The following is a 17,589-nucleotide window of genomic DNA, read 5'->3' on the forward strand; positions in this document are numbered from 1 at the left end:
AAAAATAATTATTGATATAAGCAGGTGACATAACCTGTGATACAGAGCAGAGTGTTTTAGTGAACCAGACCCTAAGGGAAGGACAACAGTGTCAATCTGATTAACAGATATCTGAAAGTCATCACGAACATATATGAGCTTTATTATAATCTTCTGATCTCCCTAAGCCTTGGGCACATCTGTTAACACCTGAAATATATAAGCCATCCCATATAATATCTTTGTTCATGCTTTATTTGAGCCAAGCTAGCCAACTAAATCAGTTTTTAGAACAATGCAATGGAATTCCTGCCACCTGATGTGTTTTCCTGCAAGCAGATGTTGCACCAGATGTGGGTGTGGACCTTTGTTTTTATAAAGCTTGAAAGAACATCTCAAGTATGCAGTCACACAGTCTATTCTGCTCAAGACAGCCTTCATAAATAACATTTATCCAGGGATTTGGTAAGGCTGTCAGGGAAGGAGCACAGGCATTTCTGAAATGCAGTGTGGTGCCGGAGCGGTGCCTCTCAGCTCTGCACAGGCACGGTGATGACATCCACAGTGGCTGGGAGTGAGACATAGGTAACATGGACGTAGGAACTTCTGCCAGCTTTGCTGCTGAAGGAACTGTTAGCCTTAACACAAAGCTGAGAGCAAGTGGTTGATCCTACAAGATATAATAAGCTTGGCTGTTCATTTTCACTCATTTTTAATTAATACCTTATTCTATACAAAATGGAACAGCTTCAGGAGGAGATTGAGATACGCCTGCTACAGAGAGCCTCAAGCTGAAAGGGTAGGGACTTTCTTGGCACATGAGGGAGAGACAGGATGGAGATGCTGCACATCACGTGCAGATAGAAGGACCTGAACTGGGAGCTCATGTGCCATGGGTGCCCTAGTTCCCAGGTCTTCTGGCCGGGTTAGGTGTCTCCCTGGTAGCTTACCAACAGGCATGAGCCCCCTCCTCAGAGCACATTTAACATGGCAGGTCTCAGATGCTCAAAGGTAGCCCCACACTAGTGCTTTGGCCACCCCTTGCAGCATAGCCAATAGCCTGGGAAGATTTCCAGCTCATGCTGAATGGCCCACAGCCAGCTCAGTAGTGCCATGTCATCACTGCACCATGATGTGAAATCTATGTCCTGACTCTTCCCTTGCAAAATAAAGCCTGTGCCAGAGGTCAGTGTTGTGACACAGAGAACAAGTCATAAGCCCTTGGCAGCCAGGCAGATACCTGCTGAGATATGGGAGTGCAGTTCTTGGTGCTATTGCCTCATCAGTGGTTCACATCCACCATTCCTACACCTCCTCCTCCCCCTTTTCTGGCCCCTGTTTCACCTGTCCTCCCTATTTCCAAATTAAGCTTTTGCTTTACATTTTCATCATCACACATGACAGGAAAATAGATTGTTACAGCCTTATGTGAAGCCTCAGTTTATTGACTGCAGATGTGAGCATATGGGTCTTGGAAAACTGCATTCAGTGTAGTCCATCACCAGAATATTTGTTCTGGAGAGATAATCTCCATAGCATATTCTTATGCACTCAGCTTTTCTGATTTGTGAAGCACCTGCTCTAAAAATGCTCCTGTTATACAAGAACCTGTACTTCACATATGATCTGCAAAAGAAAGAAGAATTAAATGTAAAGACAATTTTTCTTGTGGCAAAATGAAGGGGACCACAGCAGTTACACGAAGTGGAAAAAAAAGTGAAAATACTAAATAGGCTGTTTGATATCATTGGCACAGATGAAGAGAAAACAGGCAAAGAGCTGACAAAACAAATACAGGAGGCCCTGCATAAAACATCCACTGGCTTCAGAAGGAGTCTGAATGATTTGTGTTCAGAAGTTCAGGAAATTCAGTCAAAACCGCACTATCAGGACAAAGTTGTCTTTCACATGTCAGGAAAGCAGTGAGCCATTTCTTTAGTATCTGTTTGTACTCCTGAGCTAGACAGTCAAGTCCCCTGTGTCACCTGGAGAAATCACATTGAGTTTGAGCAGAACAGCCACCCTCAGGCAAGGTCTGGAAAGGATCTGCTCTCTACCAGAGGATTACAGCTCTTAAAGTTCATCCTGATGCCCATGGTCATGACTAACATCAGCATTCATTCTCAGCGATCCCAGGGAGAAAGCTGTAGGTGAAATGGGTCTTGATTCAGGGATGTGTTCCCTCCTGTACTTTTCAATGTAAGGTTGAGCCACTTCCCACACCTGTGAAACAAGAAAGTGAAACAGCAGAGTCAGAGGCAAAACAAAAGGTCAGCTAAGACATCAACTCACAAGTTCAGGAAGCCCTGTAGAAAAATTATTGGGGTTGAGGTAGGCAGACCTATGTAGATATACTGTATGTGATCAGCAGAACCAGAGAGGCAGAGCGAGCAAGGTTTAGGGAAGAGTATGTGGATGGAGTTGAGAGAGGATGGGAAAGTATACAGCTTCAAGGGGACAAGGTGAAAGGATTCAAGGCAAAACCACTTTGCCTTGTCTTGTCAGCTGGTTAATGCTCTGTGTGCAATAGTTGGGAGAGAATCACTGTAACTTACAACAAAACCACTTGATCATGAAGGGGTTGGGGATGCAAAACAGAAGCTGGCATGGACAAAGAAAAAGGGGAAGGATGGTTGTTGGGGTTCAAGGCAAAAAAGGAAATGCTCTACAGTTCCCTTTGTCTCTCCTCCCGTAATGCAAGAAAAAAAGGGGGGAGATTTTCTTCTCCCATTGGCTTACTCTTCTCAATTCTTTTGTTATTTTTATTTTACAAACCAATAAAATAGATAGATCCTACAGGTGTACACTTAGCCCAGGTTAACACATATCACCACTGCTATTCCCTCCGCCATGTCCCCTTATTGCTTTGAGACTATGCACAAAGGCCTTCAGGCTAGGGAACAATCACTGCCCCAGGAATGAGGATCACTATCTGGAGAGACTGTTGATACCTCCGGACATCTGTGGGGTTATAGGACCCTGCCCTCAAACAATTCAAAGTTGGACCTATGTCCGGACCCTGACAGATTTAGAAGTGTAAGCTACTTATTACACAGGGCAGGTTTAGGAACTGGTTTCTAAACCTATCCTCCAAAACTAAGAAAAAACAAATCTCAAAACATCTGGTGGGATTGCCCCAGGCAGAGGAGTGCTTTTAGTAAGGCCATGCAGGGCACATAGGGAGGGGTGTTTCCAGAGTAGAGCTGCAGTCTGCTCTTTGGGACAAACTACTGCACATGCCAAAAGCCAGCACTCACCTTCTGCTCCACAAGCAGCCTGTGAGCTGCTTCGATGTCTGGGGCCATGAAGCGATCCTTCATCCAAGGCCTGTAATGAGACACATTGCAAACATTGGCCAAACATTAACCACCACCACCAGCAGCTGCTCCCCAGGCAACCTCTGGGGGAGGCGTTTATCTGATCTTACCTCACCACAGAGCGCACAAGGTCATAGACCTTCTCCAATGGGGTTGTTGTCCTCAGAGGGCGTAGGAATTCAATGCCCTGGCAGGCGGCAAGAAGCTCAATAGCCAGAACTAGGGAATCAGAACAGCAAAAGGGATGTTCGACAGGCACAGCTCAAGGGGAGGTTTCCTGTATAAAGCTACTGCTGGCCTTTGTTCTGGCTAATATGATATGGTTTCAGGCAATGTGAAAAAACAGTGGATCCACACACCCCAGAGAGCCACCCCAGTGACAGGAGTGTTTCATGGATGGTACTGGGAGCAGTATCCAGCATCTCAGCAAGCAGATTTTGGGTCTCTGCTGTACAGGCCTTTCAAGTGTACCAGGAACTTCTGGTCACCAGTCTTAAAACCCTGGGAATCTCTTCCAGGGTGTCTTGAATACTCAAATTAACATCCATCATAAATCAGAAAACCTTTTTAGCACTGAGAAGAGAGAGGCCTGAGCTATACAAGGAAGTTCTCTCTATAAAGCTTGCAAGAGCCCACGTGAAAACACCAGCAAAAATATAGCACTTTGGAAAAGAGTATTCTGTCTGGAGAAGCTGGCACTGTATCTGCGTACCTCACACCCCATTATTATCAGCAATAGCTCCTAATTTTTGTGAGTCAATTCACCCAGCAAATGAGTGAACCAACTGGATCTAGGACACTCAGTTTCTTAGCATGCTGTTGAAACACATGGCTTCCCAAACTCATTTCTTTGCACCCAAAAAATTTATTTCTGTAGAAGTAAGTCTTCAGAGCTTTCAAATGTATAAACTGGGCAAGTGAGTTCAGCATTTGTGTACTGCGTATTACTCTGTTCTCCTACTAACAGCTGACATCTTATCTCTGCACATCATCTGGCAAATAAATAAATAAATCAAAAGCAAGAGAGCTTTTACCTCATTTCCATTAGAAAGATCTAAATGCTTGTACTTAATATGTACTTAACACAGTATTTTTAGACAGTTCTTTTAGATGCATTAACTCCCTTTTTCTTAAAATACATCTAGAATGAATGGCAGTAATATCTTCATCTGGTTACATCCCAGAGGTCTATCTGGAAATCAGCATTTTAATTTTACCTTGTTCCACGTGTTCAATAACTCTCAAAGCTTTTCTTGCAGCCCATCCTCCCATGGACACGTGATCCTCTGTAGCAGCACTAGTTGAGAGGGAATCCACAGAAGAGGGGTGGCACAAGGCTTTGTTCTCAGAAACTGCAAAAAAATCCAGCACAATGAGTGTAGGAGAGAATGGGCAAGAGACAGAAGAAGCAATGGCCAACCTGGAGCACAAAGCCTGTCTACCACTTTGAGTCCAACTATTGCTCCTCTTTCAAGGATGCATCCATATTTTACCTGGACTGAATAATTTGTAATAACCACCTTGATAACCTTTGCCTCTATATTGCAAACAATATCAATCTTCAGATGCAAATATTAGCCAAATATAGAAACACTGCTCACTCTTCCCTCTCCCATCTTCAGGCTTGAGTTGCTCTGGCTCAAAGGCCTGATGGCACTAAAGAAAAAGAGCAGATGGCATAACCAAATACAAGCCTGATCTTGCCTGTTTCTCCAAAGCCTGTAAAGATCACTGGTTCCCTCTTTTTTTTTAGGGTCACAGATATCACCCTTCCCCTGCTTTCAAGAAGACAGCTAGAGATCAGCATCTGGTCTCCTCATTGGAGCTGAGGCACTCAAAGAACTTCCTCTAGAAAGATGCAGGAGTTTGATATGAATCCTCTCCCACCCTCATCTCACAAGACTGCTCACGTCCCTGAGAGTGACAGCATTCCTGCTTTGAAAGCCAGGTGTGAGCCCTGGAGTAAGTCTCTCAAGCTGCACCCCAAAGCAAGGGGAATTTGGCTGCAGGAAGGGCTTTGGGCACTGTTCGATGACAATTTGAGGTTGAGAGTTGCTCTTTAGAAGAGAAAAAATGAAGTCTGCATTCACAGAGCTCTGGCTGCACTCAGGCCTTTTCCTTTTGAAGCCCAGCGGGATGCTGTGTAATGCCCTTGCCAAATTAGTGGCTTCAGAAAAGCAACAAGAGCAATAGAGAGGTGGTGACACAATTGCAAATAGGCTGGAGTGACACAGTCCAGGACCAGAGCCCAGCTGGCACATTCAAGCAGGTGATGGCAGGTCATAGAGAGGCTGCATGTGGCCACTGCAAACGGCTCAGTCCAGCAGCATAGAGCTCTCGGAGAGGGGGCAGAGACACATCCAGTGGCATTGCAAAACATCTGCAAATTTTTTGCAGCTTTATTTATTAATCCTGGCAGTGAAGAAGATTAGCTGGTACACAAACACCCTAGAAACTGGCAGAGTGATTTAAAAAATATTAGTAGTACATCGTTAAAAAAAAGAAAAGGAATTCAAACTTCAGTTTAGATAAAATCCTGTCTATTTTGACCTGGAAAAGAATGTTTTGACCCCTGGACTCCTGGTGTCAGCAGAGACCACAAACACCCCAGAATCTGTCACTCCAGGTTGCAGAAGTGTGCTGTGAAACCTGAAGCCAAGCAACAGCTGAGGCCTGGAGCCACCCTAAACTCTACCCAACCAAAAGGTAAGTTTCCAGCCCTCAAACAAGGGGACCAGATACACTTCCCAAAATAACCTCCAGGCTATTTAGTACATCAATTTAGTTAATTCACTTTTTTCAGCAGGATATTTATCTACTCATTTATCTGACATCCTCTGTTCCTTTGTCTGTTTGCATCTTTTAAAATTTACTGTCTTCTGAGAGCATGTTTACCTTTATATCGGCTCATGCTTTCCTGAACTGTAATATCTCAGCAGCCAGCAGGCTTTTTGTTGCCTTAGTCATGAGTGCTTAATTTCAGTGTGCTCCTCTGATAACTAGCCCTGGGAACTCCAGTCTTCTGAGGACTATGGGGTCTGATACTGATGTACTGACCCGGCCATCAAATGGAGACACTGAGTACTGAGGGCCTTCCACTTTTGGGACAGCTCAGAGCACTTAACCTGCCCAAGGGTCAGTGCAGAACAAGGAAGAAGCCTGAGCTGAAATAATTGCAGCTGCACTCAATGCTCAGACTTTGCACCCAAACAGCACAAAATAGGTGGAGAAGAGACTGAAAACAGGAGCAAGATACCTTTGTATCTACTATTAGATTACATCTGCCCTGATAGAAATTGGTCTGTCTTGCTCTCTCAATGATACTGCTCAAGCACTCACCCAGGGCGGCTGCTGTGCAGTGTGCAATCATGAAGCCTGAGTTCAGACCTCCTTCGGTGACTAAAAATGCAGGCAGTTCACTGAGTGAGGGATTGCAGAGCCTCTCAATTCTTCTTTCACTAATTGCAGCGAGTTCATGCACACCAATTGCCAAATAGTCCAGAGCCTACAAAAGAAGACCTCATTAGACCGGATGACAGAAACAAACAAACAAACCAAAACAGAAATTAAATATTTTTTTTCCTTTCTCCAAATGCTTAATTACCTTTGCAGGGTATTCACCATGAAAATTTCCTCCAGAAATGGTCTCTGCTCTTTCAGCAAACACCATCTTTAAGGAGAAGTTAAGGCACATGCATGAGTGAAATACAGTTTACATGAAAGATATCTGCCAGTAATTGGAATATCTTAACTGAAGAAATGTTTGTGCCAATAGGCTTTTATTTGCAAGCACATTATATTACTTCCGCAATTTCACTTTTCAGGAAATGAAGACTCAATCTCAGTTCTCCAAACTTCTAGTTTCAATTTTGACATGTTTTTTTTTTTCAAATAAGCTACATAAAATGAGGTCTTTGATCGAGGGTGGGGAGGGGTGCAAAGAAACATATCTGTTTGGATGCTAGATTAGTTTTTCAGTTCCTTGACAGATTCTTCATAGATAATATTATGCACAGCATCATTATACTGCTGATAGAAATCCAGCCTTGCTCAGTGCCAGTGCAAGAACTGTGCACAGAGTTTACCAGGCTGAGCCACCGTGGTGCTTACCAATCACGCATCTGTCTATCTTCCCTGACCAAGTGCAAATCTTGCTCTGTAGTTCAGGTTTCACTCATGCTGCACCAACAGATGCTTCATACACCAAGTCACCATCCATTTGGTTGCCAAGTCCCATCTATCCGACATATTCAAAGTGTATGGACTCTCAGACAGGAAACATTTAACACGCACCAAAGCATATGCACACATGGTTTCCTTGCCCCAACACACGCTAGCATACCTCCAATGCAGTCATGGGGAAAGAGAGACAAGCTGCTTTTGGAGCCAATGGCAGTAATTGATCAAAGCCAGCTATGACTTGCCTCCTGTGCAAGTATTTATACAGAAGAAAAGGATAAAAAAGGCCAAGCAGAATTTTACACAGTAATAAAGTTATCAAAAAGATACAGGGTTGTCCGTGGCGCTATTGATTTCAGTTGTCATTATGTCCTTCACGAAAGCAATTGTATCATTTACAACTCCATGGACCTAGAACAAAAGACATTACACCTGAGCTTAGTATCTACAATTAGTTTATCTTCAGGATGCTAACTGAACTGCAGGGACCCTCTTTCCCATCATCCCACTCCACATCCACACATGAAGATAGTCTTGGATTTGCATCACTGTGGGACACTGCCCATCCTGGACACTTGAAAGACTATATTTACTATTATTACGGTAGTTTTGCCAAAAGAATAATCTGAATGTGACATTCTTTACTTGTTTGGGTTGGTTTGCCCTAAATGGAAGATAAGATATTTATTCAGAGGCAGAAGTGTTATTAGGGGAGAAGTAGCCTTACAAGGACCCCACAGAAAACAAAATCTCTCATTAATTAATTAAATTCCATTAATTCCACTGATTTAATAGCTTTGCTCCTGTTAAAACTCACAGGATTGAGTTCTTCCAACATGTTTGATACTACACTCTGTCTGCTTTTGGAAACACCCAGTTCATGGTCTTAACACCAATGCAGAAGAAACTTCCTACAAAACCTGCAAGCATGGAAACCAGCACCTTCCCTCTGCTTCCAACACCTGGCCTCCTCCAGATCTGAACACAGCTTAGTTAGATGCTGCCTGATGCGTGTGTGCATGGGATCAACAAATTACATGTCTCCATTAACACGAACTTGGAAGTGAAGAAGAAACAAAATAAAACCACTTCCTCTAGCAGAGTCAGACAGTACATAACCGACAGTATTTCTGAAGTGGAAACTTCACTGTCTATTGTTGGGAAAGGAGATAAAAGCTAGTTTTTACCTGAGGGCAGCAGCGCATTGTGTATGCATCCTGAACTCGGTCACAGAATCGATGGCTCTCTAGAAGGAACAAGGGAAGCAAAAGACAAATATTTCTTACACAGAAGCATTCTGTCCTGTTGAAGGACCCAGCCTGTTCTGGTAATCTGAGACGGTGAAGGTTAAGGTTGTTCACCTGCTATTTCTGATGGATGATGGTCAGAATCTAGAAGGGATCTGAATCGAAATGCCACCTCAGCCTGCCCTCGATGTGGGCGCACTGCATGGATGTCTAGTAATACAAGTTAGACTGTTAGGTTTTGCCTCTCTTGTCAAGAGCTGTTAAGCAAACAGACAGGGACATGCCAGTACCCACCAGTGTCAAAGGCCCTTGTTGTGCCTTTCAAGACTTCAAGTGTAAGGGCAGCGATGATGTCAGCCTGCCTCGCTATAGCCGCGGCTCTTTCAACCGCCTCACATCCCAGTGAGGTGATCATTTGTGTCCCATTGATGAGGGCCAGGCCCTTCAAAAAAAAGAGCAGATGTTAAGCAAATTCACTGAAGTTATTTCACACGCTGTGACAATTCCCCATCTCTGTGATAATTCTCTTTCTCATTTGAATGAGTGAAAGACCTTTGCTCAGCTTTCTAGACCATCCTGAAATCATAAATGCACAGCTTGATGGTGCATCTTTGCTACATAAACTGTCATTGCTCATGATGCTACTAAGTCACAGTAAACACCTTTGGAACTCCAGCAGTTCCAAACAAGTCAGATACGTGGTTCAATCAGTCATCTGGGCTCTGCTATGGCCAAAGGGCAGATAGGTACCTTGAAGGTGCTTTTTAGTCAGCTGTTTTAGGGTGATATAAAGTGCTTTCTGAAGAGGCCTGTCTGTCTCCACTGACCACAGAGCCAATCTAAATACCAATCTTGGGTCTGACATTTCAAGTGAAGTAGGGTGACACTAGCAGAGGTGAATCCCACTCCCAATAACACTTCATTAATATCCTTCTGAAGTTATTAATGCATAAAGCAACTATTGATTGACTATGCTTGTTTTCCATCAGCTGGCATCATTATACTTTATTACCTCTTTTGGTTTCAAGGTAATTGGTTTCAGTCCATGGGCTTCCAGGACCTGTGAAGGAGTTTAATGACAAGGTAATTAATGAAAAATACTTTTCAGTAATTTGATCACTAAAACTTTTAAATCTTAAATGTTTCCATGAACAGAAATATTAACAAATTCCTTAAGTGATGGGGGGAAAAGAGCTTTACATCATGAACATTTAACGTATTTTTTTCTGATGGGCTAAATAAAGGATAGCATTTTTGGGCTTCCAAACTAGCACTTCATTTCCTAATGCTAGTAAAAAAAGGTAGTAGGAGCACTGAAGTGAGATACTGTCACAGCCCATTAACATCTTCTGTATTTTAGATGACGGAAGAGGGTAATAGGAAAGAAGACTGGAAACATCTTGGGAAGGCAGTTTTGCCTATACCCTGCCTCATAGCAGTTTTGGCTTGGCATAAATTATTCCTTTATAAATGATTCCCTAATCTTTTCTGTGGAAAATCTCTAGTGACAGGAGTCATCCTACTCAGTTTATTCCATACATGACTATTCTATAGGGCAATTGCTCTTGTGGGAAATTCAGAAACTGCATAATCTTGTTTCTGAATAGAATCTCTCAACCTTTCCAACTGAAGAGGTAATGCATCTCAGGGGTGTACAACTGTAACTTCTGGTCCTGAAGGTCCAGGACACACTGGTCTGCTCCGTACCTACTCCTCTGCCTCAGTAGTCCTCAATACTTCTCCAGTCTATAGTGATGTACAGCTATCAATCCATGAATAAGTCTGGTAACAAATATTCATGGATAGGAGTGATAGGTGTAAGTGGCACAAACTACCGTGAAAGACTTCGGAGGGGCCCGTCTTTGACATACTCAACACAAGATCGATTTATTGATGTATTAGTGAGAGAAAAACAGTTGATTAAAAACTAATTCCATTATAACACTTTCATCTTGTGGAGGAGGATAATATAAAGGTTCCTTGTAACCCTAGTTAATTCATCAAAAATGAAATATCCAAACCTGTGTATTTACTTAAAGCCATTATAAAATCAGTAGAAATTTTACTGCTAAATTCCTGCCTCCAATAAATCTCCAGGTACTCTTAGCATCTGATGTTTTGAATTTGAGAAGTGGCCTTGGATTTGTTAGAAAAGCGTTAATGTTCATGGAGCTGAAGATGCAGTAATAGTTCTTTCATAACTGGTATAATTTCCTGTCTCTCTCTCTAGTTCATAAATGACGTCACTGTGGTATTTTGTATTGCAATACTATGGCATTATATTTCTTGAGACTTATTAAGATGCTGCTTATTATATCTGCTCCAGTGACATGTGAGTCAGTTATTGTATTCTCATGGATCCACCTTCCTCAAGGCAGAGGATGAGTTGCTAAAGGCAACCTGGTCCCAATTCAAACTGGTACAGAAACTCTGAAGACTTTTACATGTTATTAATCTGAGCAAAAGCTCTCTTTCTCTCAAAGCTACATGCAATTCAGAAAGTGAGTCACCAAGCAGAAAAAAACCAATCAGGTGCACGAATCTTACGTATTTAGCATCAGCCCAGCCACTCTTTGGGGACCACATCTTTCCCTCTCCAATTAATCCCAGAGCAAGATGAGAGAGGGGGGCCAAGTCTCCACTGGCTCCAACTGTCCCTTTCTCTGGGATATAAGGAAGGCAGGATGCTAGAAAGAAAATAAAAATTACTCCTATTAGAGCTTCCCCTTGATACACTCTTTGGAAAACAGAGAAGCCAGCTCATAAGTGTGGTCACAGTAACATCCTGCAATCATGGACAATGGCACCAACAGGGCTACTCTTGTTGCAGTCTGGGGGACCAGAGCCCAGGGTGATTGCATACAGCCACATAGCCAGGCAGCTACAACATCACTCCTCCCAGCTCTCCATCACAGGGTGACCACCTGGTGCGGACAAAGCTCTCTTTCAATTTCTGACTCCACTAAACACTGGGTTACTCTTAGAAACCATCTTTGAGCTCTCTTCCCCCCATCCTAATCCTTGGGGAACTGAAATGTGTGAAAATGAAAAAACGGAGCCTGGAAAACTCCAGAAAAAGCTGGGAAGGGACCAGTCTGTTCCTCTTCCTTTGCAGAGCTAAACACAGAATTGCAGCTCCTTCACCTGCTGCAGGAGGAGGAGGGTAAAACAGAGGGCAGCACAAAGACTGTATTCTTAGGGGCTCACATAAATGAACATGGCTCTTCTCTCACACATATGGTCTATAGTCTCAGAACAATCTTCCAATCTACAGTTTAGGAAAAGGAGAGAAGGAGAGTTGAACCTAACACTGACTATAGGGAAGGTGCTCTTTGCTCGTCACTGCCATACTGTCATGCCTCACCAGAGGGACCATCAATGGTCATCAGATAACGAAGAGCACAGCCACCCTTCTGGTTTCCCTGCCACAGCACCGGGCAAGGGAGGGAAGGCCACCCAGCTGGAACTGCTGTGACAGTTGTGGCTATGTGAGCTGCTGACTAGCCATGTGCTTCTGTGTGGCTGCCTTGTAGCCCTTGCTTACAAACACCTCTGTAGGTCTCAGGGGGTCTACTCACAAAAACAGGTGCTGCTTAAGCTGCTCTGCTTGACAAACACTAACACATGCAGTTTTCTATATGGTAATAGCCCACTTTCCCCCAAAACCCAGTATCCCTAAAGATGGTGTCACACACATTAGCACCTGACAGGACAGAAGTTAAAGTACTTGAGGTTTTGCAAAAGTGCTTGCCCAGAGTTATGTTCTAAGTCAAGCTTAATCTTGAACTAATTATTATCTGACCTCTCAGAGGCTCATTTTTCAAACTTCTGTCTGTTGCATGCCTTTCTTTCAGCCTTTCCTGTCAATTCATCTCATGCTTCACGTCCTTCAACAGGGAATGGTCTCCAGTTGTGAGCTTGTACAGCCAAGCTCTGGTCCTGATCTCTCAGAACCACCAAGTACAAAGACCAACATCTGTAGCTTGACCCATTGAGTTACACCATTTAACAAAATAGTTAAAAGGAAAAAAAAAAAAGGGAAATCAGGATTTTCTTTAAACATCTTTTTACCATTAAACGCTTCAATAACTTGCTCGAGGGTTTCTAGGGATATTCCACTGTATCCTTTGGCCAGGACATTGATTCTCAATGCCAACAGCATGCGAGATCTCTCGGGGGTCAAAGGTTTCCCCACACCTGAAACAGTAACCCTCTCAGTTACTAACCCGCTACCAACAGAGGCAGAAAAGGGAAGCATCAAGCCAGTCTCTCATTACCTGCAGAATGAGAACGAACCAAGTTCACTTGAAGCTCCCTACAGAAAAAAAACATGTTAAATTCCCCAAAAGTCTCATCAGGTTTTATTTTGCACAAAACAGAAGGAAATACTGAAGCAGTTCTCTCATTAAACCCCACAGTATAAAAGTATAGGGTTGAACTGCTCCCTCTTCTTCCTTTCCTGAGAAGAAAGGACAGAGAAAGCTGCACAGACAACTTACCTCAGCTTACTGTTTGGGATGACAGTCCTGGCAAACTTCCCAAACCCTGTGGTGATTCCATAAACAACTGCAAGAAATGTACTGCTGGTTAAGAAGGGAACCTGATGAAGTTTTCTAAACAATTAATAGTTAGAGGTAAAAATATTTACCTGTCTGTTCCTTTACGATCCTTTCAATCACTTCTCGTGATTGTTTGACTTTAGCTTCAGCTTCAGGTGTGAGCTAAAACATAAGTAGTTTAAATATCAGTTTATTTATCATTATTAATTGTAGAAAAATAAACATGTAATTTTTAGCTGTGTTTGTTCAGAATCTTTACCTTTATCTTGTAGAGTCCCTTTCCTAAGTTGACCAAGTCCTCCGTTGTTAAGCTGTTGCCATCTAAAGAAATATACTACACCAAAAAATCACTTTTTATTTTGGGATATAGATACGTATAAGGTTGTTTAATAATCAGAATAAATAAAAAATACAGCCAAAACTCAGCAACGACAGGAAGCTTCTGCATGCTCATTCATAAGACAGGAACTCGGTAACAAAAACATAATAAACATATTACAATTTAGTTGCCTAGACCCAGCCAATCTAACAGCCCCTGCTCTTCTGAATGCTGCAATGGCTCAACTCTCAGCATGTTCTGGTAAGTAGCAGGATTTATTACTGAGTTATAAAATCATTGGTGATTCCTACCTGTTCTGGTTCTCGGTATTTGCTGTATCTGAAAGTTCCGTAAAGGAAAAAGGGCAGACAAGATTTCATAGGTAGCAACCACTTGATTACAGCTGGAAATATGTTTTAAGAACAAAGGAACTCTAAAAAAATGAGGAATCTAGAGAATTACAAATCTGGAATTGTAAAAAGTTCACAAAGCGCTCAAAAAAGGATACAAATGAACTCCTTCTGGCTGAGATGGTATGAAATCTGGAGACATTATATCTCCTTCTATAACTAGAAGAAATATGCACAATAAACACAAAGAGGATTAAATTGCATTCTTTATATAAGTTGTTATTCATTGCAATATACAGTAGTAAGAATTCTAATTTGCACTTATCGGCCCCAAACATATTTGTATGCTTCTGGGAAAATAACGAGTACGTATTATTTAAGGTATTCCAAAGGCAAAAGCAGAACAGCTTATACTATATGTAACAGCATATACAGATGATGTATATAGAATCCTGTACCTTCTAAACCTTATATAGGTCTGTTTCCAAAAACTAAATATTCTTAAATGATTGGGCATTTTTCCATAAAAACTGTAGACAATATCTCAGGCATAATTTTAGATGAATCTAGATAAAGCCACAGTTTGCTGACTCAGACGCCAACACAGTCACCCTGCAATACATTGCCTAAGGTTTTGCTTACCAACTTCAACAAATTCATTGTCCTCTAGAGCATCTCCCACTGTATCATCAAGATCCAACAAGCCAAGTCCCTTGCACCTTCGAATGTAAAACTTCACTTCTTCCACTGAGGCAAATCCCCCATTGTCAGGTTTGTTTTTCATGTATCGCCTCACAGCTTCTTTTCCCAGCCACGCAATGGTGTTCGTGGAGCTTAGGCACGGCACTGCCAGCCATTCTCCTCGGACATGCACTGTGTATCTCGGCATGCTTTCTCTCCAAAAATTATTCCTTGACTAAGAAGGGCTGCAGTGTGGAGCAGCCTCACATTGAGCATGTGATGGCCTGAAGTGCCTATCTGGAGTCCAGTGTTGCAATCTGATAGAGGCAAAAATCCACCCTCAAAATCCCCACCTTTGTAAATAAGCGAGATCGATGTAATTGGCTGACCTCATCCAATCAAACCAAACCCAGGGAACACACCTTCTCACGGCAAGGCACAACCCCCATTTTTTTCCAAAGATCACATCAGGAATATAGAAATGAAAATCCAGGAGTTGGAGCTATGTACCAAGGTTAGATAAATTCAACTTAGATGCAGTGCAACTGTTCTAAAAACGTAAGGGTTTAAAAAGAGTTAAAGTTAACACCTGGCAGTAAATCTCACTAACAAGAACCTCCATGAGGGACAGGGCTGCAAGAGAGTCACCTAAGATTATGGGTTGCTCATGACTGCTAGGATTGAAAGAAGATTGGATTATACTTTTACATCTCTATCCAGAGCAGGATAAAAGCAGGCAGCAGAGGAAGCAAACCTGCTTTGCTCGGTTCCATGATCAAGTTTGAAAACACAATTTTTTATAGTAAGTGAGGAAAAGATCAATTAATTTCCATTGCTCTTTCCCTTATGCTCTGGAAGAAGTTACTAGAACAGGTAGCAACAAATACTAGGCCATAGCTGCTCACTATCAAGCCCAGTGTTGCTATGTCATGCTTCCTTTGCAAGCAGATGCAAAGAGGAAAAGATGTGGAGGTGCCTGTTACGATGGTGCCAAAATAAAGTTTAGCAATAACCATGTTTGCACAGAAGCTGAAAATACCTTTGTCTTTAAAGGCAAAACAAGTAACACCACTCATAGTCCATGCTACATATACTAGTGTTCCCAGACAAAGGGACTACTTGGGGCTTAATGATTGTAGGGAATGTTAGCTTGGGACCCATGGGTGGGAGCCTATGTGGGAGACACTGCCCCAGCAGCGCAGGGTAATGAGAATAGTGAAAGCCATGCCTGACACAATTTTCTTTTTTCTGGCTCTGACAGCAAGAAACCAGGATTGTCTGGCAGCAGGAACTCCAGGTGCCAAAGCACTATATATGATACACAGGCTTTTATAACAAAATGTAAGTTACCCCAAAACTAGTGACATAAAACTTTTATAAAACACAGGACAGTTTCCATTGCAATCTGATAACTCAAACCTGAGCCTGCTGACACCCAGATACCCCCTCCTCTGACCAGAGCTTTGCCCAAAAGAATCTCCATTCATTCACTAAGGTGATGCTGTAGCAGAAGCCTAATCAGATTTTGGGAGCAAATGAAAGGAACTACACAAATTTCTAAGCTGAAATATAGAAAAATTGTTTTCAGTGAGGTTCTCCTGCAGAAGTTACCACTCATTTAGGGGAGCAGCAAGAGTGAATGGCTCATTACATCCTTAACACAAGAAAGTCTGTAAGTTCTACACACATGAGGAAATTACATTATTTTTGTTCCCCAAGGCCAGTATTTTATTGTGTTTAATAAAAGTTGCATGTCACAACATTCATAGAAAGATTTTAAGCTGATCTTTCAGCCTCAATAACCTACGAGTTAAATTTTCTATAATTTTTATTTAAACTACTTAAAAATATGTGGGATAAATTTGAAGTGAAGCACTCAGCGTGCCTTAAATGAATAAAAGTCAGCAAGGTATGTTCATGCCTTAATTTATCTTAGAGCTGCCTCCACAAAACAACTAATCTCCTGATGAAGTACACTTCATCTATTTGCGTGCTGGTTTTGGCTCCGGAAGAGTTAATTTTCTTTGGAGTAGCTGGTATGGAGCTATGTTTTGGATTTGTGCTGGAAACAGTGTTGATAACACAAGGATGATGTTATTGTTGAGAAGTGCTCACACAGAGCCAAGGCCTTTTCTGCTTCTCACCCCACCCCACCAGTGAGGAGGCTGGAGGTGCACATGGAGCTGGGAGGGGACACAGATGGGACAGCTGACCCCACTGACCAAACGGACATTCCATACCCTGTGGCATCATGTTCAGCATATAAAGCTGAGGAGGGGAGAAATGTTCAGAACGATGGTGTTTGTCTTCCCAAGTCACTGTTATGTGTGATGGAGCCCTGCTTTTCTGGAGATGGCTGAACATCTGCATGGCCATGGGAAACAGTGAATGAATTCCTTGTTTGGCTTTGCTTGTGTGTGCAGCTTTTACTTTACCTATTAAACTGTATTTATCTCAAACCATGAGTTTTCTCATTTTCACTTTTCCAGTCCTCTCCCCCACCCCACTGGGGGGAGTGAGTCAGCGGCTGCATGGTGATTAGTTGCTGGGTGGGGTTAAACTATGACAACTTGAAAGCTTGTAAGGATCAAAACTCAGAACATAAATTAATCAATTGTCAGGTTCTCCCCTCCTAAGTGCTATTATTAAATCCAAGCCTTTTGCCACGACCTATATTTGATATCCTCCTCCCCTAAACCACCACTTTTTGGTTTTGTTTGTTGCTTCTTTGCATGGGGTTATCCCTACGTCAACAGATTTAATTTATACAAACATATCATCTCCAGGGAAAGCAGTCCTTACCAAACTTGTCGCAAAACCCAGCCTTGCCGCAAAACCCAGCCTAGAGATGGCAGCATTTCCCACAGCATCACCTACATCACCACCTTGAACTGCAGCGCTGTAACAAATACAGGAAACACGGCTCTCCCATTGTTTTCGAACTTACTTCTAAGTTGT

At 42.5% G+C, this 17,589-nt stretch overlaps 1 protein-coding gene across 1 annotated transcript; it reads right to left on the reverse strand.

Annotated features, from left to right (window-relative positions):
- Nucleotides 1-1,477: 1,477 nt before the first annotated feature.
- On the reverse strand, nt 1,478-14,969 carry HAL (histidine ammonia-lyase). The gene is made up of 20 exons (XM_027679921.1): nt 14,593-14,969; nt 14,109-14,169; nt 13,912-13,939; nt 13,541-13,615; nt 13,371-13,443; nt 13,222-13,288; nt 13,000-13,037; nt 12,794-12,919; nt 11,270-11,409; nt 9,735-9,782; nt 9,017-9,164; nt 8,837-8,932; nt 8,663-8,721; nt 7,806-7,886; nt 6,901-6,966; nt 6,636-6,801; nt 4,514-4,648; nt 3,407-3,515; nt 3,237-3,306; nt 1,478-2,202 (listed from the first exon to the last, which is right to left on the reverse strand). Exons 1-20 carry the CDS (start codon nt 14,837-14,839, stop codon nt 2,053-2,055), a joined length of 1,983 nt encoding a protein of 660 aa, XP_027535722.1. The 5' UTR covers nt 14,840-14,969; the 3' UTR covers nt 1,478-2,052.
- Between the last annotated feature and the right edge of the window lie 2,620 nt (nt 14,970-17,589).

The sequence above is a fragment of the Neopelma chrysocephalum genome, unplaced genomic scaffold (assembly GCF_003984885.1).
Source record: "Neopelma chrysocephalum unplaced genomic scaffold, ASM398488v2 Primary Assembly neopelma1_59, whole genome shotgun sequence".
NCBI lineage: Eukaryota > Metazoa > Chordata > Aves > Passeriformes > Pipridae > Neopelma > Neopelma chrysocephalum.